Source organism: Anarrhichthys ocellatus, unplaced genomic scaffold (genome assembly GCF_004355925.1).
Source record: "Anarrhichthys ocellatus isolate YVR2014 unplaced genomic scaffold, GSC_Weel_1.0 scaffold16, whole genome shotgun sequence".
Classification (NCBI taxonomy): domain Eukaryota; kingdom Metazoa; phylum Chordata; class Actinopteri; order Perciformes; family Anarhichadidae; genus Anarrhichthys; species Anarrhichthys ocellatus.
Window position 1 is genome coordinate 789,221 of NW_022280046.1, and position 23,569 is coordinate 812,789.

The 23,569-nt window shown below is 42.5% G+C and overlaps 3 protein-coding genes across 9 annotated transcripts in view; 2 read left to right on the forward strand and 1 right to left on the reverse strand.

Moving 5' to 3' along the window:
- Nucleotides 1-13,891, forward strand: LOC116387954 (bone morphogenetic protein 1-like). Of its 3 annotated transcripts, none has more exons than XM_031855425.1 (20): nucleotides 1-159; nucleotides 4,208-4,300; nucleotides 4,400-4,546; nucleotides 4,683-4,800; nucleotides 5,039-5,217; nucleotides 5,375-5,480; nucleotides 6,501-6,625; nucleotides 6,833-6,948; nucleotides 7,318-7,420; nucleotides 7,553-7,669; nucleotides 7,797-7,942; nucleotides 8,170-8,365; nucleotides 8,449-8,574; nucleotides 9,595-9,758; nucleotides 9,876-10,056; nucleotides 10,907-11,032; nucleotides 11,362-11,489; nucleotides 11,599-11,812; nucleotides 12,019-12,269; nucleotides 12,355-13,891. In XM_031855425.1, exons 2-20 carry the CDS (start codon nucleotides 4,252-4,254, stop codon nucleotides 12,487-12,489), a joined length of 2,727 nt encoding a protein of 908 aa, XP_031711285.1. In that variant the 5' UTR covers nucleotides 1-159; nucleotides 4,208-4,251; the 3' UTR covers nucleotides 12,490-13,891. The 3 variants fall into 3 exon arrangements, with proteins under 3 accessions (XP_031711285.1, XP_031711283.1, XP_031711284.1); XM_031855423.1 differs by lacking the exon at nucleotides 1-159 and adding an exon at nucleotides 474-996; XM_031855424.1 differs by lacking the exon at nucleotides 1-159 and adding an exon at nucleotides 474-996 and having other exon boundaries at nucleotides 9,598-9,758.
- Nucleotides 13,444-17,737, reverse strand: trim69 (tripartite motif containing 69). Its single transcript, XM_031855429.1, has 6 exons — nucleotides 16,842-17,737; nucleotides 16,393-16,488; nucleotides 15,877-16,110; nucleotides 15,196-15,218; nucleotides 14,992-15,107; nucleotides 13,444-14,910 (listed from the first exon to the last, which is right to left on the reverse strand). The coding sequence occupies exons 1-6, from the start codon at nucleotides 17,469-17,471 to the stop codon at nucleotides 14,366-14,368; spliced, it is 1,644 nt and encodes a 547-aa protein (XP_031711289.1). The 5' UTR covers nucleotides 17,472-17,737; the 3' UTR covers nucleotides 13,444-14,365.
- Nucleotides 16,780-23,569, forward strand: part of LOC116387957 (calsenilin-like) — a 17,053-nt gene continuing 10,263 nt past the window's right edge. For 2 of the 5 annotated variants that reach the window (XM_031855432.1, XM_031855436.1), the window contains exon 1: nucleotides 21,823-22,217. In XM_031855432.1, the coding sequence (XP_031711292.1) occupies nucleotides 22,212-22,217 (6 nt within the window). In that variant the 5' untranslated portion in view covers nucleotides 21,823-22,211. Of the gene's footprint in view, nucleotides 17,266-17,511; nucleotides 17,764-20,361; nucleotides 20,452-21,664; nucleotides 21,683-21,822; nucleotides 22,218-23,569 lie in introns of those variants that run through there. The other 3 variants (XM_031855434.1, XM_031855435.1, XM_031855433.1) reach the window with 3 other exon arrangements.

The window sequence follows — 23,569 nt, forward strand, 5'->3', positions numbered from 1 at the left end:
TGTGCAACAGTAAAGTACTTCAGATGGGGATCAGAAAACAGGATTTATTTAAAAGTTAATGTATTTGCTAAATAAAATGGGCAAACTACATGCATCAGTCACGGAATGAATGAGCTTTGGGGGGGGCAGCTGAGGAGGACATTAAACTCATCACACTCGGTAAGTTGATTCTTTCCTCTCTTAAATTGCACTTTAGCTTGTTCCTCAATCAGCTCCTGCACTAATGAGTCAGTGTCCCTACACACAATGTGTGTGTGTGTGTGTGTGTGTGTGTGTGGTTCGGACCCTGGAACCTGCAGGTGGTGCATCCGGTCAAGAATCAACACCTATTGAGAATGTCTTTGAAGCAGCTCTCTAGAAGCCTGGTATTTAATAAGACGTGGCATAGCTGCTCTATCAAAGTATTTCCAGGAATTCCCAAATGAATACTGTTTTTAAATAAATTGTCCGAGCATGCACGTAAAGTTATATGCCAGGAGCTAGACTTTGAAGCTTTACTCTTATTTCTTCATCTTAGCTGTTCATTTTACTCCAAAACGGTCCTCTAGTGTCCACCAGAACTAAAACATAAAGAAATAAACACTCGGGCTATACTCACACATTGTGTAAGCGTGCATAACCCGTCCGCCTGCAGGTGAAGCACCCCTCCGGCTTCAGATGCATGGATGTGTGTTTCGCTGTGGACCGTGCGCGCTCTGCTCTCCGTCCTGTATGGCAGCGAATCACCGCAGCAGAATGGAGACGCTGAGTTTCTGAAATCACACCGCCGCATTCGAGGAACTTTTGTTTTTTGCGCTATTTTCTCTTCTTCTTACTATCTCACCAACTTTACCGCTCGTAGATATTTAATCGCAATTAGCCTGATGGAAGTCGCTCCAACATTGCTGTTGCTGCTGTGCAGTCTGCGCGTTTCTCTGGCGGCTGATTGGGAGTTGGTGGACACTAATTTTACCTACCTCGGTGATGCAATCGACTACAAAGATCCTTGCAAAGCTGGTACTGTGGATTTTGACCTACTCTATGAAGTTATTGATCTTTTGCATTTCATTTCTGGTGCATATTGAGCCAGTATCCATGGCCCCCTCGGCCCTCATCACTGTGAGCTAACACATGTATTAAGTTCAATATGAAGACACTTGATCATTTAGTATTTACATGCTAAAAACGGCAACAACAAAATAACAAGCACATTTTCATCTGAGTTAGTTAATTGCATTTGATATTACAGCAACATAAATAAATACTTTCACAGTCAAGCTTGTGTTACTGTACATTTTACTACTATTAACTTGCTCTTTTCTTTCCATGTGATCTGTTTAATCTCGGCTAAAAGTAAAACAAAGGCATTTTGATAATGATTTGAAACAAATCCCTTTAATTCAACATCTCTCGAGTAATGTTCAAAGTCAAGGTGGTGGTGGAAGAAGTAAAACCGCACTGGGAAATACTCCATTACAAGTAATACAAGTAAAATCATGTCATTTCACTTAAGCTGAAGTACAAAAGTATTATCAGCTAAATGCACTCAAGTATCATAAATAAAAGTTCTCACGAGGGGACAGAATGGCCCCTTTTGTAATGCCATATTATATCATTAGGTTATTGTTACAAATGTATGTGTAGATGCATTCTTCAGTGTTTCTAATGTTTTCGTGGTAATTTCATCTCCAGCAAAAGCATCCTATTTTATGAGCATAATATTGATGTAGTGTTGCAATAACTACGAGCGTTCTCAGTGTAAAGAATATACAAGTTGTTTTTCTCCATCACCGAACATGCCAAACAATTACTTTGGTTATTGGGGGGCTTCCAGCTGCTTGGAGTCCCTTTTCACTTGTGACTTCTGAAACTTCCAAAACACACCGCTCTTCTTCTCAGAGGCAGTTGCCTGGAGACTAGAGGTCATTGAGGCCGTGCCAGCGCAGTCCTCGGCTGGACGCCGGTGAAATCCCTCTGGCTTCAGGGCATGGGGTGCACACTGCAGGGGTGACAGTCATTTACAGTCACCCTTCGCATGAGTGAATTCACTTCAAAGGCCGACACAGGGCCTGCTATGTCTTTTCATTTGGACTTTCAAAGGTTGTTACATCACATGGCTAAATGAGGTATTTAATGGGAACGACTCTGGTGAGCTGTTGTGCTCGACTAGTACAACGTGAGATCCTGATTTATACAGGAGGAAACTAAATGTTTAACCCATAGAGGGAACAGAAACCAATGTGTGCGTGATGTCACCTATACGTTTCAGAACACATTTTAAAGCCTGGATTTAGATTTGCTACCCTAACTCTACTCCAGCTGTTAAGTTGCAACTCTAAGCTTTTACCTTACAAGTTAAAAAAAAGCACTCACAATGTAATTTAAATACAGCCGTAGTATCAGTAAAATGTACTTAAAGTAATACTCATTATCCGGACTAACTCCTTTCAGAGTTGTATATATTTCAGTGGAATCACATTGTAGGAATATGATCGTATTTAGTTATCATATACTTACTTATAACGGAGGAATACAGTTCATTTATTCAGTATGGCTGACATTTGTCATATTGTGACATATTTTATTACGGGAAAATATGATGAATATGATTTCAAAAATCAACCGGTCAAACTGATGCAACAAAGTGTAAGCAGCTTTTTTAATGTTACCAGTTGAGGTGAAGCTAATTGTTTATATGCTGTGTGGTTTAATCTAACAAGTCACGTTGTGTTTTGTGTTTAAAATATTGATCTGAAAAGTAACTAGTAACTATAGATATCATATAAACTAACTGTACAATACTTGAGTGAACGTATTTGATATCTTTTATTTCATGCTTCTGTAGAAAAGATGACTTTATTATGTTGTTAAACGTTATCAAAATCCCATCTGGGCCTCATTCAAGAGATAAGATCAATGTTTGGGAACTCCATGCTGCTAAACACACACAAAACCAACATGCTGGAGTGCTCAGCGTTTCCTCACATATAGTAGAGAAATATGTTTAGTCCATATAGTAAAGCTGTAGAACGATGCAGTACTTTTGAAGGTCTTTGCTCCGATGTGGAGGACTACACTCATGAGTTTATGAGTTGCTGAGCTTGAATATGAAAACACATCCCCAATTCTTGACCGATGCACTTTACTACAACAGAGTCAACATAAAACTATGCAGACATTATCTATATGCCATTTTTATGAAGCTCCTACAATTGTTCTTGGAGTTTTTTTTGCCATTTGAGTAGATTAAGTCCAGTACAGTGTGATGACAATCCTGTAAAGTATTCAGTTCACGTCTTCATTCTTTAAAATGAGGCAGTAGCGGGACCGTCCTCCAATGTGTTTGGGTTTGTGTGCTCAGGGGGTGTATTTGCTGATCAAACAGACACACGGAGTCCCGTTCAGACCTCTTTTCAGGACAGTGATGTGCACTTACACACACACTGAAGCATGAAGTTAGTTTTGGCTCCTGTTTGCAGGAGAGAGAAAAAACATGCTGAACTTCAGAGATAAAGTTAAAAAATAAGTTGAAACTGGTTTTGTCTGTGTGGAGCAAATAATTCCACCCATTACTCAAACAGCACAATAGTTGGAGAGTGTGAAAGAATGAGCTAATGTGTGTAAAGTTTGGTTCCAGGTTTACAGTATGAAAAAGTAGGACAAGTTTATTTTCCTCAGATCAAGGCTTCTACTTACACAACACTTTTCTTGAAGACATAGTTTGACATATTGGGAAATGTACTGTCTTACAGGCTTTGGACGAAAAGATCAATGTCAACCTTTCATCTGTTCATTAAATATGTAGCTACAGCCAGCAAATGGTTAGCTTAGCTTAGCATGAAGACTGGAAACAGGGGTAAGCAGCTATAGCCTGGCTCTGCCCAAAGGTAGAAAAACAACAACAAAAAACAAATCAACGCTCACTAGTTCACTTTTCCTTTTGATCTAATTTATTTTAGTTCTGCACATAACTGTCCATAAAACCACAGCATGGTTTAACACTCTGGGTTTTGTATGAATTAAACAAATTAGATAAGGTGTTGATTAGAGAGCTTTAGAGATGCTGGTAGGCAGAGAACCAGGCTAACTGTTTCCCCCCGTTTCCATTCTTTAAGCTAAACTACCCGTCTGCCGGCTGCAGCTTCATACTTATTTATTGTACATCTTTAACATAATTTCATCTTTATGCAATGTATTGTGTATCTGTGTGTTCATCTGTTTGCCCCAGCTGCCTTTTGGGGAGACATCGCCCTTGATGAAGAGGACCTGCGCATGTTCAAAGAAGCACATATCAGTCCACGCATCAACCACACAGACTCGGGTATCAAAGCAGGAATACTTTAACTAATCCATGCATGATTCTGACTGACTGTTGATTGAGTTTAAAAAAGGGACTTTTACAAATGATTTTCTTTTACAGTCAACAGTTCCTCTTCCAATGAGGGCGTCAGGGCCAAGAGAGCTGCAGACAGACCGAGTCTCCGTCGGAGGAGAGCAGCCACCTCCAGACCCGAGCGAGTGTGGACGGACGGCATCATCCCGTATGTGATCAGCGGGAATTTCACTGGTGAGTTCTCACTGAAAACAGTGCATCATTCATACGTTCTTACAGGGGAGTTGTTTGCTATACACACAGCCAGCATGTGTTCGTTACCTTGTGTGCTTTTGACACGTTGAAACTGTCAACCTCTTATTCCTCTCAGGCAGTCAGAGAGCTATTTTCCGTCAGGCCATGCGTCACTGGGAGAAGCACACTTGTGTAACATTCACTGAGAGGACGAGTGAAGAAAGCTACATTGTGTTCACCTACCGACCTTGTGGGTGAGTTCAGAGCTTTGGACTGTAGGAACATGATATCCAAGAACCTAAAGCTGTAAAACCTGCATTCTACAAAGGTCAACAAAAATGAAAATGTAGACGACTTATAATGAATAGTTTAAAGACTAGAGTTTAAACTTGCTAACACAGGGTGGTATGGTTTCTTAAATATTCACCAGCAGCAAAAGAATGAGTGTTTGTTCTGAAGGCGCTTGGAGCTGAACAGTGTCGCCCCCTGCAGGTGTTGCTCCTACGTGGGGAGGAGAGGTGGCGGCCCTCAGGCCATCTCCATAGGAAAGAACTGTGATAAGTTTGGCATTGTGGTGCATGAACTCGGCCACGTGATCGGCTTCTGGCACGAACACACACGTCCGGACCGAGACGAGCATGTAAGCATCATCAGAGACAACATCCAACCAGGTACTGTTACTGTGATGACATGAAACAAGTGTGAAAACGCGCGCGTGTGTGTGTGTGTGTGTGTGTGTGTGTGTGTGTGTGTGTGTGTGTGCATGCTCACAGACGCCCCAGATGTTTCTCCTAGCGTTTAGTCAGCTGATTCTCTGTGTATGAATAGGACAGGAGTATAACTTCCTGAAGATGGAGCCGGGCGAGGTCGACTCACTCGGGGAGGTGTACGACTTTGGCAGCATCATGCATTACGCAAGAAATACATTTTCCAGGTTGGCGTTCTTATGCTTTTCTTTCCTAAAGTTTCTGTTTAAGCGACTGCAAGGATTTCATCACTTTTATTTCCCAGGTGTTCTTTGTTTTCAGCCTTTCCCTGGTTCACATTAACAGGCCATTAAACAGCTTCACCGGGGCAATTTTTGGCTCGAGAGCCAAACTGCAGAGCATTTGGTGATTCACTCTGTCCACCCTGCCTGTTCATTTTAACTGGCAACATACAGAGCACAAGCCTGCTCCTCTAAGCAGCCCATCATCCTCACCAGCTGACAATCAGTGGTCAAACTCCTTTACACTACTCAAGTTTAGAGTTTGAATTGAGTATATTTTTCACATGTTTTATGGTCATTTGACCTCCCTAACTGCCCCTAATATCACGCTGCATTAGCAGCTGAGCTACACTGACCTGGTGTTTATCCCTTCATTCAGCTCTGCTAAACACGCTCCGTAGGAAACCTCAGGGGATTTGATCCTTTATTTGTCACAGAAATGGTTTCACACTAGTTTCCTTTTCATTTTCTGTCTCGTGCATGTTGTTGCTTTTCTCTGTGCTTTGTCGTTTTTACCTCCATCGCTGCTTTGCCGGTCTGGGTCATGGAGGCGAGCCAAGCTAAATAAAGGCCTGGCAGTTCAGGCTTTGTTGAACAATTTGGGCTAGAGTGGCCTTTTTCTCTGGCATTCAGGAGCGGGCTCCGCTGAGCTTGGCACCGTCGAAAGGCCCCATTCAGAGTGCCCTGTTTGCACATGCCTGTCATTCATGGGTGCATCGCCATGGGAACTGTGCAAGCGTGAGCTCCAAACCCATGAGAGATTATCGCGATCAATAAAGCATCAAGGTGTTGAACAGGAGTCGGACCGAGAAAAAAAAAAGGTCTCCGTGTGAACTTTTGAAAAACACATTTTCCTGCACATCAGTTAGACGATGTTTCTCCTCAAGCTACATGTGACGTAGTATTTTTATTTTTTGTATCTTCTCTGAGAATGAACTGCTCACATTTGTGATCTTTCTGAAACAGAGGCATCTTCTTGGACACAATCTTGCCCCGTTATGACGTCAATGGAGCCAGGCCACCTATTGGACAGAGGACCAGGCTTAGCAAAGGCGACATTGCGCAAGCCCGCAAACTCTACAAGTGTGCAAGTGAGCTGTGCAGAAAATATATACATCCAAATGACACCTTGATTTTAGACTTTTATCACTTATCAAAACCAATTAGATATGACACATCATGACTGAATGTGCACTAAAGCGAATGCAAACAGTTTAAAATCTCCTCTGGTTTGTTCATTCTGGGACTTTAATGTCCTTGCTCTGGTCTTTTGTGATATAACCGTGTGGTGGTTAAAGGGTGTGGGGACAGCCTGCAGGAAAGTGCTGGAAACTTCTCTTCTCCCGGTTTTCCGAACGGCTACTCAGCTTACGCTCACTGTGTCTGGAGGATTTCTGTCACTCCTGGAGAGAAGGTGAGTGGTGGAAGCATTTATTCAAAAAGGGCGAGACGATTCACCAAATGTATCAAGTTAGCGACTTAATGAATGCCAGTGTTTGCTCGTATCACAATGTTCATTCAATTAAGATAGTGAGTTAAGATTTATATTACTTACTTTGATTAAAAACACATTGCAATCAAAGGATTATTGTTAGTTTAAAATGATGAATTACAGTGAATCACTTATATTATTCAGCTTTCAGTACGTGACAAGCTCACGTTGTTCAAATCAAGAAGTAACAACATCAGGAAAGCACTGTTTGATTTAAATAGATGTTAAATGTTTATATCCCTTTCTATCCTTCTGACATTCTGTCCTCCTTGTGTTTCTTCTGGCTCTCAGATTGTTCTGAATTTCACTTCCATGGACCTCTTCAGGAGTCACTTGTGTTGGTACGACCACGTGGAGGTCCGAGACGGGTTCTGGAGAAAAGCTCCTCTGAAAGGTCTTTAACTGTGATTTACAGTAGACCTCCTCTCTCTCTCTGCTGAGCATCATCCACAAAACATGATGCCGTGTCATTCCTGTATCATGTAGTCAGCAATGTGAATTACGATCTTTCCGTGTACTTTGGCAGGTCGTTTTTGTGGAGACACACTTCCAGATTCAATCATCTCCACCGACAGTCGACTGTGGATTGAATTCAGAAGCAGCAGCAGCTGGGTGGGCAAAGGCTTTTCAGCGGTGTATGAAGGTACGACTTTGATAATGCGTGCATGTTTAATATGCACTTTACACACGCTACTTTATAACGTAGACAACTGAAGGTAGAAATATGGATATCTCTGGATGAAACAAATCACTTCTCACCTCCTGTGCAGCCATCTGTGGGGGAGAGGTGAAGCGGGACAGCGGCCAGATCCAGTCCCCCAACTATCCCGACGACTACCAGTCCAACAAAATGTGTGTGTGGAAAATCACAGTAGCAGAAGGTTTCGATGTTGGCCTCTCCTTTCAGTCGTTTGAGGTAAAATCTATTTATTGTGATTAACGTGTTAAGAAAAACAAGGAAATATCTCCAGGAGAAATGAACAAACTGGGAGAATGTTTCACAAACCTCATATTCCCTCAGGTACCTTGAAGCTTTCTTTTGCTCTTACTTTTGTTTCCATTGCCCAGACCTTGAAAGGCAAGAAGACACCAATATCACTTTCACCTGCTTTGCAAACTTCATTGTCCTTGCTTCCACTGCAGGTTGAGAGGCACGACAGCTGCGCCTACGACTACGTGGAGGTGAGGGACGGCGGCTCAGAGAGCAGCCCGCTGCTCGGCCGTTTCTGCAGCTACGACAAACCTGCCGACATCAAAAGCAGTTCCAACCGGCTCTGGCTGAAGTTTGTGTCTGACAGCTCGGTCAACAAAGCCGGGTTTGCGGCCAACTTTTTTAAAGGTCAGAAAGTAACGCCGGTTAAAAATGGCCAGCGAAAGACAAGAACTTCTGGTTTTCATTCTTCTGATTTTTCATTTTGTCAGAGATGGATGAGTGCTCCGGACCGAACAACGGTCACTGCGAGCAGCGCTGTGTGAACACACTGGGCAGCTACAGATGTGCATGTGACCCCGGATATGAGCTGGCAGCCGACAGACGCAGCTGTGAGAGTGAGTAGAGAGCACGACTTCACGCACTAAAACCTGAGAGCCAGGTCAGCTCCAGTCTCCACTTTGCTCTGAGGGTATTTCCCAGTTGGCCATTTTCGGAAATACAATCATTCACTTTTCTGGAGGAGAGTAAATTAAGAAGATCAATGCCTCCCTGGTATATTTCTGTTAAATTTAAGGCTACAGCCTGCAACTGGTTTAGCTTAGCTTAGCGTAAAGACTGGAAACAAGGGGAAACAGCATGGCTCTGGTCAAATGTAATTAAATCCACCTATCGGCACCGATTTAAAGTCTTTCTGTTAAGCAAAGCAAACTACATACATCTGACATTTGTTTCCACTGGAGTTCATTCATCCTCAGGCCCATTCAACAGCTGAACTAAACCCAATCAACATGCTCTGAATTTGTTGAATCGAGTTCCTGCAAACATTTGAAAACCTCAGACAAGCCTGAAATCTGCAACTAGGAAATATCAACTTAGACAATAAAGTCAAAGGTAGATAGATGACAACTGAAAATGACATGTTTTCCGAATTTTAAAACTCGTACAAGTGCTCAAACGAACACTTATGAGAAGGCAGCCTCATCTCTTTTTGCAGTTGAGACATGAATCCCTGGTATTCTCTCTTCCACCACGAGAGGGCAGTACTCACTGCAACTTCTTTATGAGCCCTGACAGCCTGTTACCACTGATTTGATTCATCTCTAAACCGCACAAATAGGAATTACATTTCCCCACATTACAATTTTATAGAAATAAATATGATGTGATTCTGCAACCTTTGATCTCCACTGGTTTATTCCAGTACACTATCTCTTATTATATCAGTTATACTTGGTTATAACTTTATTTCTTAACATTTCTATGTAATAAAAAACCCACAAATGAATCGGTAATCTTCTTTTGCAGTTAAATGATTAAATAAGAATTCACAAATCCAAGCAAATGGGTGATGTACTTTATGTTATCCAAATGTTTTTCACACTTCAACCACTAAAATCAGTGTTTTCTCCCACCAGCAGCTGCCTGTGGCGGGTTCATCACCAAGCTGAATGGCTCCCTCACCACCCCCGGGTGGCCCAAAGAATACCCTCCCAACAAGAACTGCGTGTGGCAGCTGGTGGCACCCATTCAGTATCGCATCACTCTGGTGTTTGATGTGTTCGAGACCGAAGGGAATGACGTAAGTTGATTAAAGTGACATTTTTCTATATATTGTTAAACTGTTAAATCATCATAATTTCACATGCCGCGTCTTTTTCCTCTGTCGTGAGTAAAATTGTCCAGTGTTTACCATCAGGTGTGTAAATATGATTATGTGGAGGTGCGCAGTGGGTTGAGTTCGGACTCGGAGCTTCATGGGAAGTTCTGTGGAGCGGAGAAGCCCGAGGTCATCACCTCCCAACAAAACAACATGAGGATTGAGTTCAAGTCTGACAACACGGTCTCCAAGAGGGGCTTCAAGGCTCACTTCTTCTCTGGTAAGTCATGAGGAGTGAAGTGTTGAGGATGGACATTAGTAAGTACGTAATGTCCAGGACCTTGTGCAGTAAAAAAGAGCAAATCATCACCCCAATCCAACAACCAGGCATGCAGTTGTCTTCAGTTTCTTACACAAGAAAGGAGGCGTTTAGTTTGACTCTATGTGAAGCTTGAATTTAATTTTGCACGACTAAATAATTTAGTATCATGCTTGGTGTTTAAATCAAATAAATCTCTTAATTTCACATTCAGAGTCACATTCACATTTATTCTTTGTTAACGTTGCAGGTCTAGTGTTTGTGTTTTTTCTAATATTGTAAAGAATATTTCAGTGCAAAAAATTATATTCAACACAATAATAAATTATGCAGAAAGTGACGTACCTTAAATAAATGTGTTCTGCTTCACCAGACCACAGATTACTTTAGAAATAATTATATTTTTTTATCCACAAAAAATCCTACTGCATTTCTCTTTTTGTTATTGAAGAAATATTGATATCCCAAATAAAACTCCCCACAGTAACATCTCAATTACTTATTATTAAACATTCGGAACGTCAAATTCTGTATTTTAACAAATGTTCTATTGACAGGAAGGACTGAGCTTTTCAAAAATACTTACACAAGGCTCTAACCCAAGAGATGTTTTGCTGAGAGATGACCCAGGGTTAGGTCTTAAGTTTTTCATTCTGCAGATTCTTCCTCCTTGAGAAACACAGAAAGCCTTTGTGTCTGCGCTCAGCAGCAGATAATGCTCTAAATTGTTAATTTGATATGTTCTGCAGCCTCTTGTGACACATCTGCACGTTGTGCGAAGGAATTTTGAATAAAAAATGTCTTTAAACAGATATAGACGAGTGCTCCAAAGAAAACGGAGGCTGCCAGCATGAATGTGTGAACACCTTCGGGAGCTACAGCTGTCAGTGTCGCAGCGGCTTCATGCTGCACGATAATAAGCACGACTGCAAGGAAGGTACCGTAGGTGCTTCTGCTGTGCACTCATATGTTGGACTCAAAGGGTCAGTTCACCCAGATAACAGAAAGTCGTGGATAACATGTGGTTGATGTTACGAGAATCAGCTGATCATTTAAAGTCATGAGGCTGGGCGTTGAACTTTCTTACTTTGTTATATCTTACTTTTACATGCGTGTATTTTCTCATTGAGGATGGTTTTCTTAAGAACTACTGATAGCCACTTATTACGTTTGACGGCTGCCTATTCAAAGGACGAAACCAGGAGGAAATGATGTGACCAGCTTCCATTGTTGAGTTGTAATATGTTATTTTGTGTTGTTCTTCAGCGGGCTGTGATCATGCTGTAAACACGGTGTCAGGCACGATGAGCAGCCCCAACTGGCCTGATAAGTATCCCAGCAAGAAGGCCTGCACCTGGTCTCTGTTCACAACCCCGGGCCATCGCATCAAACTTGTATGTCAATGGGTGTTATTTTATTTTTTTATTTTAAACTGACCCAAATTCATAAGACTTGAAAGGCAACTTTTGGGGGTAATTCACAGCGTTTTAAAATGTCTCGCAGGTTTTCAACGAGATCGACATGGAGGCTCATCTGGAGTGCACTTACGACCACCTGGAGATCTATGACGGGCGAGACTCGCGTGCCCAGAGTCTTGGGCGCTTCTGTGGCACCAAAAAGCCTTCTCCAGTCATCTCCAGCGGCAACAAAATGTTCCTGCGTTTTTTCTCTGACAACTCAGTGCAGAAGAGAGGCTTTGAGGCTTCATACAGAGCAGGTAAGCAAAGCAACCATAACTTTCTGCAGCAAAAAAAAAAGCCTGGAAAACGAGTCAAATGGCACTTTAGAGACAGAATGGAATACCAAAAATGTGTCATTTCAACTATGGGGTTGTTTTCTGCTGTGTTTAGAAAGCTGCATTCTTTCATCACTTTTACGAGCTCCTCTTTTTGACCCTCTAATTTTGTGGCTGTGAATTCTCAGAATGTGGAGGAAGCCTGAAAGCCGAGGTCAAGACCAAAGATCTCTACTCTCATGCTCAGTTTGGAGATAACAACTACCCGGGCGGCTCCGACTGTCTGTGGGTGGTCTCTGCTGAGAAGGGTTACGGAGTGGAGATCATCTTCCAAGTGTTTGAGATCGAGGAGGAGGCCGACTGTGGGTATGATTACGTGGAGCTGTATGACGGCGCTGACATCAAGTCTCCGAGGCTGGGACGATATTGTGGATCTGGAGTAAGGCTAAAAATATCAGTCTCGTGTATAGTTAACACTATTTAAATTATTCTTCAAAAACCTTTGTCATTTTTCCCCCACAAAGGCCCCAGACGAAGTCTACTCAGCCGGGGACGCCATCGTTTTAAAGTTCCACTCAGACGACAGCATCAATAAAAAAGGCTTTCATGCACGCTACACCAGCACAAAGTTCCAGGACACGTTACACGCAAGCAAGTGACTCTACCCCAAAACCTAAATGGAGACTTCCCCCCCTAACATTTGGTCGGACACACCCATCTCCAGAGGAGGAGTGAATGCACGGATTGATACCGCAAACACCAACCCGCATACTTTACATTCACATCTGTTAGACGGGGTGAAGCCGTGCAGAAGAATTGCATCTTTACTCTTCTTTGTTGTTTAGCTATATAGGATGAGAGGCGAGGACTAGTTTGCAGTGATTATTTTGAGTAAATCCAGCGTCTGTAATGAGCGGGTTACGTCATAGGGCAGTGTTGAGATATCAAATGTATATGTGATATAGTTTTCTTGTTGTTTTTTATCATAATGTCACCTTTTACTCTCTGCGGTTAAAAGTTCACTTCTAATGAATGTATTAATCGTAATAATAATAAGAATGGAGGACAAAAGCGATTCATCAAAGCTCAGTTGTTTTGCTAAAATCAGACCTGGTGTTTCATTTAATACTTTTCATTTACATTTTTGAAGAACATTAACATTCCCTCACATTATAGTTTGAGTATTTTAAATTGGGTTTCTGTGCTTTATATTCTCTTGCGACACACAGCAGTCCAGTACGTTTCCCTTCTAAATGCTCATCAGTCATTTTTTATATACTGACCTTAAACAGAAACTTAACACCTGCTGAAAATCTTGATTTTGCTTTATCCCCAGTGACTTTATTTCTTAACTGGATCCAGTGATGTAGAAGTGTACTCTGGTGGGTGTCAGTACACTGTGACATCACCGGTGGGTGTGGTTACAGGTGGATCTTGCAGGGTGTGGTCATAGGAGCAACTTTAAACCAGAGAGGACAACCGCTGATTTTCAGCCTGCATCAAAGGAGGAAATTCCCTCACAGGACACACACAACATGACTGGGGTCAAAGAAAGAACAAAGGGATTAAGTCAGCACATATACAATGGAATAAGAGCACTTGGGGGAAAAAAGTTTCAAGAAATGCTTTTATTAAAATGTTGGATCAGTCAGGGTGAAAACAGTTGTTACAGTCAAGGCATCAAGCACAACAAGTACAAAGTAGATATCCAAAACTGAAACCATTTGTTCACATGAAAAAGGCTTATAAGTCTCACTCTCACAATCGTTCTGCTACCAAAGAAGCTTAACATCTCCCAAGGTCCCTGAATGCACCAAATACATAATTTCTATGATATGACACCATCTGAACAACTAAAGCATAATGTACATTTATTTAACAATGATGATCACAGTATAGAGCGATTAAGATATTTTATTGAATGTATTAGTGTATCATGCACAAGAAAGATTATTGAATCATTAAAAATAAAACATATCAGACGGTTTCACTTTCTTCACTGAAGCACAGCTTCTCTGAAATGAAATGTGTGCCAGTAGAGCCAGTCTGTGTTACTGTTACTTTTCAGTGAGTGGGTTTCTGTTGTCTTTGTGATGCACGGTCCGACCACTGATCAACAGGTGGCGGTGACACACAAATATATGCTCTAATGCGTCAGCAAAGTCAGGTAAGAAGAAGACTGCAAGCCGGCAAACACACGAGCACACCGGTCTCCTGCAGACATGATGCACAATACTGCAATGAAAATCATCTTTGCAAATGTTTTATGAGGAAGGAAATGCATGTTACACCTCAAGGACATTTGGTGAGTAACACTGAATTTAAACTTTTGTTTGTTTGAAAACTCCACGTGGCCCCTTTATGATACACCTGTTTCTATTGGACAGGTGGTTCTAATTTCTAATGTACATTGCAAAATCACAACTCTGCTCTAATTCTGTACGGTGGAAAGTACATTTTCCATTATTGTTTGGTCATTTTTCACCTCTGTGGTCCCTCTTCAGTTGTATTTGTATCACCTTTTGTTTTGTTTTGTTAAATCTTTGGTAGGAAAACCTTGAGAGGTTCATTTTCATGCACTTTATCCAGAAAGCCCAGGTTGAAGTAAGGGTACAGCGTCTCAGTGAAGGTCTCCCTGAAGGTGTAGAGGTGTGTCATGCACTCTGCGTTGTAAAAGGACACCAGGCCCCTCTTGTAGTCGAGGTACACTCCGATCCGGACCAGCGGCTCATCCAGGGACAGGACGGTGGGGGGCGAAGTGCCAGCCATGTACTGAATCCCGTAAGAGAGGGAGAGGGTCCAGAAGCCGTTGGCCGGGAGGGCCTTGATGACTCCCTTCCTGGGCACCGACTCTCGGGCCACCCCCACGGTCCAGACTGTGCTGCTGTAGACTTCAATCTCCCAGTAGTGTCGCCCGTGGGTGAAGCTCTGGCTCCCGAGCAGCGACAGGGCAGCGTTGAACCTGGAGGGGTTGTCCTGCACAGTGTGGTTAAAGGTCTGGTAGCGAACACAGGTGAGGGAGGAGGTCAGGCTGAGCCAAGGGTTGGCCGTGCTGGAGTTAAATGTGATGGCTGCTGGAACTAAAAACAGGGAAAGTAATTACCAAATTTAAATGATTCTTTGGTATCAGATGATGGGGCTTAAAGTGTCACTTCAAGTACCTGGATAAAGGCTTCCTTTCATGAATTTCCACACTCTGTACTGCAGGGGCCCCGCAAACCGGCCCTCGCAGAGGCTGGGCGGTGTAAACGTAGGTTTCTCAAACTTCAGCGAAGGCCTGCCAACGAAAGCAAAAGTCAGAACAGTAAAGAGAGAGAGCGAAAGACGAAGCCCATCCAGGATAAAGAAACCTTTCCCACACTCACCTCTGGAGCAGGACTTTGATGCTCTGAAACGAGACACGAGAATAAACACAGGACAAGAGAGACGCAGACCGGTGATTAGATTTGTTGTGTGTGAAATAGGAGGAAGCTTTTTTCCACATTACATCAATGTCTGAGCTCACGCTATCCACCCTGTGGGATCTCCCTGTGGCCGGGGGAAAGTCCCACAGTATGGCCCCGAGCTAAACTCCTTATCCTCCAGATCAACGAGTGAGATCACTGGCCTACATCCTGTCTCCACTCACTGCTCAAGTCTTTTGTTATTAGAAAAGCAGCAGCAGTGTTAACATTTCTAAAACAGTACACTTCAAATAAATGCAAAACTGACATGATCGATCTGTTTATGGCCTTTTAAGAATAGTGTACTAACTGAAACTGGAAAGCCACAATTGTCCCACCCTGCTCGGTTAAGTCGTGTGTGTTAATGTTGGAGCCTGTTTAAGATTTTGGCACAGAAGTACTTGACTGAATGATGTATAAAACTAACTTCCGCTGTGTGATCTCTTTGGTGTCATTGGGATATAAATAGTTCTGGAAACAAATAAGGTTGAAATACAGAGCTCAGCATTTCGTAATCATCCCCAGAGCTGACTCATCATGCTGTAAATAATTTCCAGATGGACTGTGTTCATCGTGCATGATGCTCGTATGAGCCGAACCTACCCGGAGCAGAGTGAAGGCGTCCTGCTCTTTCAGCTTGTCCTCGATCTCGTGGACGGCTCCCTGCAGACGAGAGATCTCCACACACAGCAGGGCCTTGTGCTCGTCCAGTCGGATCAGCTCTCTGCGCTCCTCCGTCTTCAGCTTCACCTGCAGCAGCTTCTCCTCCTGGTACAGGAACTGGTGCAGGTCGCTGAACTGGGCCTCAATGCGCTGCTTCAGGTCAGCGGTGTGCTCCTGAGTGGGTGGAGGATGAGGAGCATTGTCACTGAGAGCAATCACTTAGTCTTTGCAGAAAGATGGGAACTCTACGCCATGATTTTTTTTCTGTTGTACTGTAACAATCTGTGCTGGACATAAGAAACATTATCACATCCATTTGGCAGATACACCCATTCCTTTCTGGTAAAATCAGATTTTAAGACATTGAATAGGTCGAACTGGACATTCATAGTCCAGTAGCGATTGCACTGTGTGCGTTATGATATGCATGTGTGCTTTGGAAGCGTTTCCTCTCACCTTCAGCTTTTTAACCTCGTCCTCGGCTTCCCTGTCACACTGCAGCGCCGTGTTGAGTTCAGCTTTGAGGGAATCCATGGAGCTGTTTAGAGACGCCTGAGCGGACAGAGACACAACATCACCATATACTGTGTCACATCTACTTTTACTGGTTGTAATGGAGCAAAAACAATAGATGGATACACATTCTAAACTGCATATAAAAAAAATAGACACCTGCCATGATGTAATTTACAATTTAGATACAATGTAGTAAACATTCCCACTATTACAATGACCGTGTACTGTACTATGCACTAAGTTAGATATGCATACTTCTTAAGATGCATCCTAGTGTGTAGAATTTTGGAAAATAAACATTTAAACTTCATCGACGGATCAACTGTAAGATCGTGACACTCTGCTGAACCGTTTACTGTAAACAGACATTTAGTTAAGGCTCAACTCACCCGGTACTTCTGTTCAGCCTCCTGGACACACACCATGGTATGGTTCCTGTGCTCCTGGGAGAGACCACACACCAGACACACCAGCTCCTGGTCCTCCTCACAGTAAAGCTTCAGCTCCTCTCTGTGTCGGCTGCAGCGTGGGACCGGAGCAGGAACCCTCTCCGCCACTCCAACATCTGCCAGATGAGGTCCAGTCCCGCTCTCCTCCAGACCCTGACAGTAGCTCTCCACTATGTTGGCAACAATGCGGTTGGGCCTGTAGCATTGCCCCGGGTACACCTTCCTGCACTGAGGGCAGGAGCCTGTGCCTCCCTGAATGGGGCCCCGGGGACCGGTCCAGTAACCATCAATGCACCCCTGGCAGAAGGTGTGATCACAGGGCAAGGACACCGGCTGCTTGAAGAGATCCAGGCAGATGGAGCAGGTGAGATCTCTGCTGATTCTGTGTGCTGAGCTTTTGGTTACTTTTACAGCTGTGGGAGGCTGTCGCAGCTTTTCCATCGCTGCAGCAAAGTCTCCTTCCTTTGGTTTCCAACTTTTCTTGTCTGGCTTTATCCCCTGGTTTAGTTTTTCCAAGTTCTGCAGATAAACTGTCTGGATTTTCTTCACTTCTTTCTGATTCTTGCTCATTCCTTTGCCTTGATTGTTTTCCTTTGTTCTGACTGTACAGCTGGACCTCCACGTCCTTCCTCTTCTGCAGAGTGCGGCTGCTCTCCTTGGCCTCCAGTCTTCCTGTTGATTGTGGGGAAATGAAGTGGGTGGTGCAGAAGCAGCCACAGCCTCTCACATCCTCAGCAGATAGTGAATGGATCTCAATGGGCCCCCACTTTTCCCTCCAGACTGACGTCACATCTTAGCCGGGAAACCGAGGCGGACCATAGATATTCTATCCTCGGCATGTTTCTTTAGCGAAGTCTGGCCAGTAAGTGCAAGAAAGTCCTGCTCCACTAAACTCTTAATCTGCTGTAGAGTAACTGCAGAAGAATGTAAATCCATTTGAGTGTGTTTGGGTGTGTGAGACCAACCACGAGTGTGTTTGAGACAGAGAGAGAGAGAGAGAGAGAGCAACAAGAAATGTATGAGCAGTAACAGATTTCCTGTTTCTTTTTATGGCAGCGCTCTCTGCCCAGTAAGTAATTATTGTCGCTGAAGGGTAAACAAAACCATTAGGAGATTTACACAGAGAAAGAGAAATGTCCTGCAGGCAGAAAGCCCCACCATGGACAAATACTGCAGTCACTTTTCCCGGATCCAGTTATTAGGACAGATAGTTACAGCTTTGTCCCTGAAGGCTGAAACGTCTGTCTAGTAAATTAGAGTGTCTTTACAACACGCTAGTTGAGTGTTTTTATGTGACTTGCTTCAAAGAGAGAGAGCGTGTTGACACATATCAGCATGTGAACTGTTCAAATATTACTGGATGTTACATCAGGCTAATCACCCTGTACGGCCGTAAAGTCAATAGAGACATCCTATGATTATACACTGGAACATAATCAAAGGGCAGGAGAGTGAAACTAGGATTATGTCAATTTAGAAATGCATGTGCAAGAAAGAGAAAGATGAACAAATGTAGCACATTTAACATCTTATCTGGTGAGTTTAATCAGATGTTTTGAGTCTCTTTGTTGAACTGAGACGCAAACAAATCAGCAGCTAGCTTGTCATGTTCTGGCCAATGGGGACATCTGGTGTCCAAACTGAAAATTAAACAGATGAATTATTATATAGTACCAAAAAAATAATAACACCAGTTAGTGATTGAAATCCATGCTTATAATACCGTTTTTTGTGAATAAAAAAATCTTAAAATATTTGGTAATCAAACTATTTTCAAAATGCAGTGAAGTAAAAGTAGAAAGACCAATTATTGACTTAAGTGCAAATTCCTAAATAAATAAAATTGTACAGCGTATGTATAGCAGGTAGACATTTAGTAGATCTAGTCGCACTGAGGCCCCCGGGGCTCAGAACTCAGAGCGCACAAGTGTTAAATAATGGAAAGCAGAGGAGAAACAAACACTCTGTGTGCGTTGTGAATCATCCTCCGACTAAAAACATTCACCGTTTAGTGTCACACAGACACAGTATAAGGCCAAGATGGTGGTGAGGAGCTGATTAAGCTGTGTGTGAATCAGCAGGTGTGGTCAAATCTGTGGAAAGACGATGCAGGTGTGACATCAGTCATCGCTCCAGTGGTAGGTCACCTCTGTCTCCTCTCCCTGCGGTTTAGTGCATCCCAAGTCTCTTAATTGTCATTTCCTCATTTCCTCTCTCCTCGCATGGTTTCCTTGCGTCTCTCCGTGCATCCCTGGTGGGAGGGACTAAGAGACGCAAGGAAAGGACGCAAGTGAGGGAAACGGGGATGCAATTAAGAGGCTTGGGATGTACCCCAGGACGATCGCAGATGTGACCTCTGAACTCAGTCGCTGTCTGTGGTGCTGAACATTTACAGGTATGAAACCCTGTGGAGCGGAGTGTCTTACAGGTTCCACAACCGCAAAACATTTGACAGATTCATATTATGTGTGTTTCCGAAAACCTCAAACAAAAACTCCTGCTCCAATTGGGATGATTGACATAGCAATGAAACTGGCAAACTCTTTCTCTCCCGTAGTATTCTTATTTGATATAATTCTGTTTATCTTGCCTTGAGTTTCCCAGCTCTTTGTATATGTTCATAGCTTCTTACCTCTCCTGCACAAGCTATTGTGTACACAGCATACTTAACCACATGTGAAAGTTGGAACACAGTAAGATGACACAAGACATGTCAAATACCATCCAATCCAATCACCCTGCAATGAATCAGGTCAGCTGGGATGGATGTTGTGTGATGTCTGGAAAATATATGCAAGAAGAAAATGGCAATATCATCTAAAACTTTTATTCACTGCATTCCGTAAGTTAATTGATGGCAGACAGTGTAATTAACTTGTAACCTTCAGTGGTCCCTAATAACGAGGACCATCTTCAGAGCTGCACAGACCTGCGCACACATAATTAACACAGGAGACAGATTAGGGTTGTTGAGTTAATTAAAACGTTGACATGCCTTGGCATTATGATTCCTCTAAACTTCATGGGTCAGTACAATGTGAGTGGGGTGCAGCAGAGGGGAAGTGAAGTGGTTTTAGTATTGTGTCCAGTGTGAAAAAAAAGAAAGTTACATTTAGTCGTCGATAACTAAACTGCAAGAGAGTGAAGCACTAAACCCCTAAAACTCATACTGCAAAAAATACAACCGCAGATCACCAGATTACCTGCTTAGCATCAGCATGTTAGCATTTCATTTAGAGCATGTGTTAGCATGTGTTTTATTGTATAGTTGTGTTTATTGCGATAGCTGTGGAGTGTTTATTTTGATACCTTTTTATGTTTGAACGTTTGGGGAAAAGCATTTTATAACCACAGAGTGTAAAAAATGACAAACCTTTAACGTCCTCTTTGCTATGAGGCTGTTTATCCTCATCTACCCCATTGCATTAACACCACTCTGTTTTCTATTCACCATAAACAGGTTGCAATATTACATTTCAAGGCTATGATCATGTTGCATACCAAAGGAGGAGAAGCAGTGGATTATTTGTGGCACAGCCGGAGACAACGTGTGAGTATGTGCACAACTGTGTGCAGCCATGCATACAAGTGTTACTGACAAATTCTGAAAGAAAATGCAACATTTATGAGGACAAGAGAGAAAATAAAAGACACTCCCTTTCACAGACACACAAACACTCGCAGAGAAGGCACACCTGCACTGAACACACACCCTCAATTAAACCCTGAGCTGATGTGTAAGACACTGGGGAGACTGGAGGCTCTCTGGAACTTGTGAGGCTAAAAATAACCTCAGTTTCTGCAGGAGTGAGCGACCTGTAGGAAGATAAGATAAGCACAAGGACAGACTGAATACTAATACTCTAATACGTTCTCCAGTTGAGATGTTACTGGTAAACATTGGTTAATAATCTGATATTAATTTAAAATTCCTTACATGTTTAGCCTTGCTAGTGGCTAGAGTGACTTTGATGATCCCCTGATTTTTACTTTAGCACCATCATTGAGTCAAACCTTTTGAATTTGACCAAAATAGGTTTATTAATAAATACCTGCAAAACTAATGACACTCCTGTCAGCCTCAGTTCAGTTGTATTGCTAGATAATTATTTAATAGTTGTTTTAGTTCTTTCCATCAGTTAAACCCGTCTTTCTCTCATGTCTCTCCCTCCCCCCCTGTTGATCTGCATGTCTGGTTTTTTTGTCAGATTCCCCCCCGGCAATAAAGCGCCCCCTCGTCCTCATGACTTTTTATAGAATTTGAAAAGAGGCACTTAAGCAGATGCAGAAACAATGTCGGGGCATATTTTGGGCTCAGGAGGCCGCTTCCTGCGCTCGTATTCGTTTACCTTCCAAGTTAATGTGAAACCATGGACGGAAGCAGGTGCACGGCACAGAGTGTGCTCTCACTGGGCTATGATATTACATTTCAAAGTCAAATTAAAGTAAGTTTTTAGACTGGTTTCAGGACATTGTGAACCTAAATGCAACCTGTTTATTCAATGTTGATGGGAAGTGTGGTTTTCTATAGTTTGACAACAATTGGCAAAAACAAACCAACCAACAATCCACCTAAAGTCACCATCATGTATTAGGGAGACCATCCCACAATAACTATTGTAATATTTATATATCAGCACTAAAATAACTAAAATGGTGCTAAAAAAATAAATGAGTCAATTAAATAAAATCTTCTATTTTTTATTATTTTAACTGAGCAGGATGACACAGCCAGCCAAGTGCACTGAGCCATAAAACCAGCACATCTATTTGGACAGTATGTGAGTATGAAACACAACAATCCTTTTTAATTTCCTCAGAGAGTCGCACTGTTGGAGCCTGTCTGAGTTCGGACTTATACACCTTCACTGCAGGTTTTAATATGTCTGGCATTTCTAATAATGCGTGTCACGATGTGAACACCTCATCACCACCTCCTTCTGTCGCTCTATAAATCCTTTGCCTCATCTTCACTTGTTGAGAGCAGCTCAGGCTTTGATGCTCTTTCTGTTGAGATCTGTTGAGGATCAGGACTCTCCCGCAGACTGAATCGTGTTTTAAAAGCTTTGACTCTTCAGCTTCAAACGTTTGTTAATCTCTAGCTATGATGATTGTAGTTTTATAGTGTTTATCCCCAGCTCGGTGTGTGAGCTCAGCCTCCTGAGCAGCTCTGCTCCTCCTTCAAATGGCTTTTTTTCTCTCTGTCTCTCTGCATGCTGCTGCAGATCACCTCAGAGTCATTTGAGGAGCGCGAGCGGAGAAGGATTGCTACGATTTATTCTGCACAACGGCAACACACATCCAGACGCAATGCAGGTACAAGAAACATCTATTGCTATATGCTTTGATTTATTTGTTGCAGGGATAGACTAGCATGCAGAGTGATTCATTATTGTAATATTCCTGTATGTACTTATAGTCTACCTATAGTACTTTTATAGATTTTTTTTGTACTTTCTAAATTATCAGCAGCAGAAAGTCATAACACTTGAGTTATAGATTATATTTACATTCTGGAAATGGCATGTGTCACGTGATCGTGGGAGTTACATAAACCTCCAATAGGGAGCACGATACAGCTTCATTGACTCTCACATATATTATAGATTATAGATTACAGAGAAAAAGCATTGGACCGTACATTTTAGTGAGGCATGCATTGTGGTTTCCAGTGTTGGAAGAAGTAGCTTTCTTTACTTTATATTGTAATCGTATAAACATACTCAGTTACAAGTAAAAGTTCTGCATTCAAAATGTATTTTAAGTTAAAGTACAGAGGTATTGTCAGCTCAATTTAAATATACTATTGGGATGTTGTTGCTATTATTGCATTAACATGAACAGCATTTTATGGCTGGTTGATAACTTTTACTAGTTCATGTGCTGATTGATTGTCGGGTATTTAGACCACACCGCTATCTGCTAACAATCTTGACTGATATCAGGTTGTGTGATATGTGGGATTTGTTTTAGGATTGTGTGTGTGTGTGTGTGTGTGTGTGTGTGTGTGTGTGTGTGTGTGTGTGTGTGCTCGCAGCGGTAGCATATGTGATGATCAGTGGAGGATGGTCGCCCGCAGCGTTCATTATGACTTAGATGATCACGGGGAGCATCTCACTACTCGCCACGAATGGTTTCAGTCCTTTGAATAATACAGCGCTCTGGATGTGAAGACCCCAAATCACCTTCTCCTTCAGATCTGTTCCACCAGATTTTCAGAAATTTTAAAATGGGTCACAGATGATTTAGTTTGACTGATGTTTTATCATTTGCTTGATATACTATTGGGTTAACCCTAACTCAAGAATGAATTTCATGACTCCGTGTGTGTGTGTGCAGTACGTGTCTGTTTGTTAATGAGTTATTTTGGAGGGTCCATCAAGTATCAGTCTTAGTGTTTTATTCAAAGTCGTCTTTCACCCCACAGTGGTAGTCAATTCTGATCTTTTATTGATGCGGTTTTAAGGAGTGTGAATTATTGAGCGGCATTCTCGATGTTCTGTATGCGTTGGCGTCCTTTCATATTCAAAAAGAGGACCAGGGGGGGATGGAGGAGCTCCCCGGATAGCAGCCCTATCTATTTTCTCTACAAACCCTTCCTATTGCACCCTCGTAAAAGTGAAAGACACAGCCCAACAAAGACGGTTCCATAGAAAACAAAGTAATCA

Excerpts from the sequence above, each read along its gene's own strand:
- trim69 (XM_031855429.1), bottom strand. The coding sequence starts at position 17,471 with ATGAGCAAGAATCAGAAAGAAGTGAAGAAAATCCAGACAGTTTATCTG. Across the intron at positions 16,489-16,841 it reads AGGCTGAACAGAAGTACCGG|GCGTCTCTAAACAGCTCCAT; the intron begins GTGAGTTGAGCC and ends CTGTCCGCTCAG. Across the intron at positions 15,219-15,876 it reads ACGCCTTCACTCTGCTCCGG|AGCATCAAAGTCCTGCTCCA; the intron begins GTAGGTTCGGCT and ends GTCTCGTTTCAG.
- LOC116387954 (XM_031855423.1), top strand. The coding sequence starts at position 666 with ATGTGTGTTTCGCTGTGGACCGTGCGCGCTCTGCTCTCCGTCCTGTAT. Across the intron at positions 5,218-5,374 it reads CAGAGACAACATCCAACCAG|GACAGGAGTATAACTTCCTG; the intron begins GTACTGTTACTG and ends GTGTATGAATAG. Across the intron at positions 7,421-7,552 it reads GAGAAAAGCTCCTCTGAAAG|GTCGTTTTTGTGGAGACACA; the intron begins GTCTTTAACTGT and ends GTACTTTGGCAG.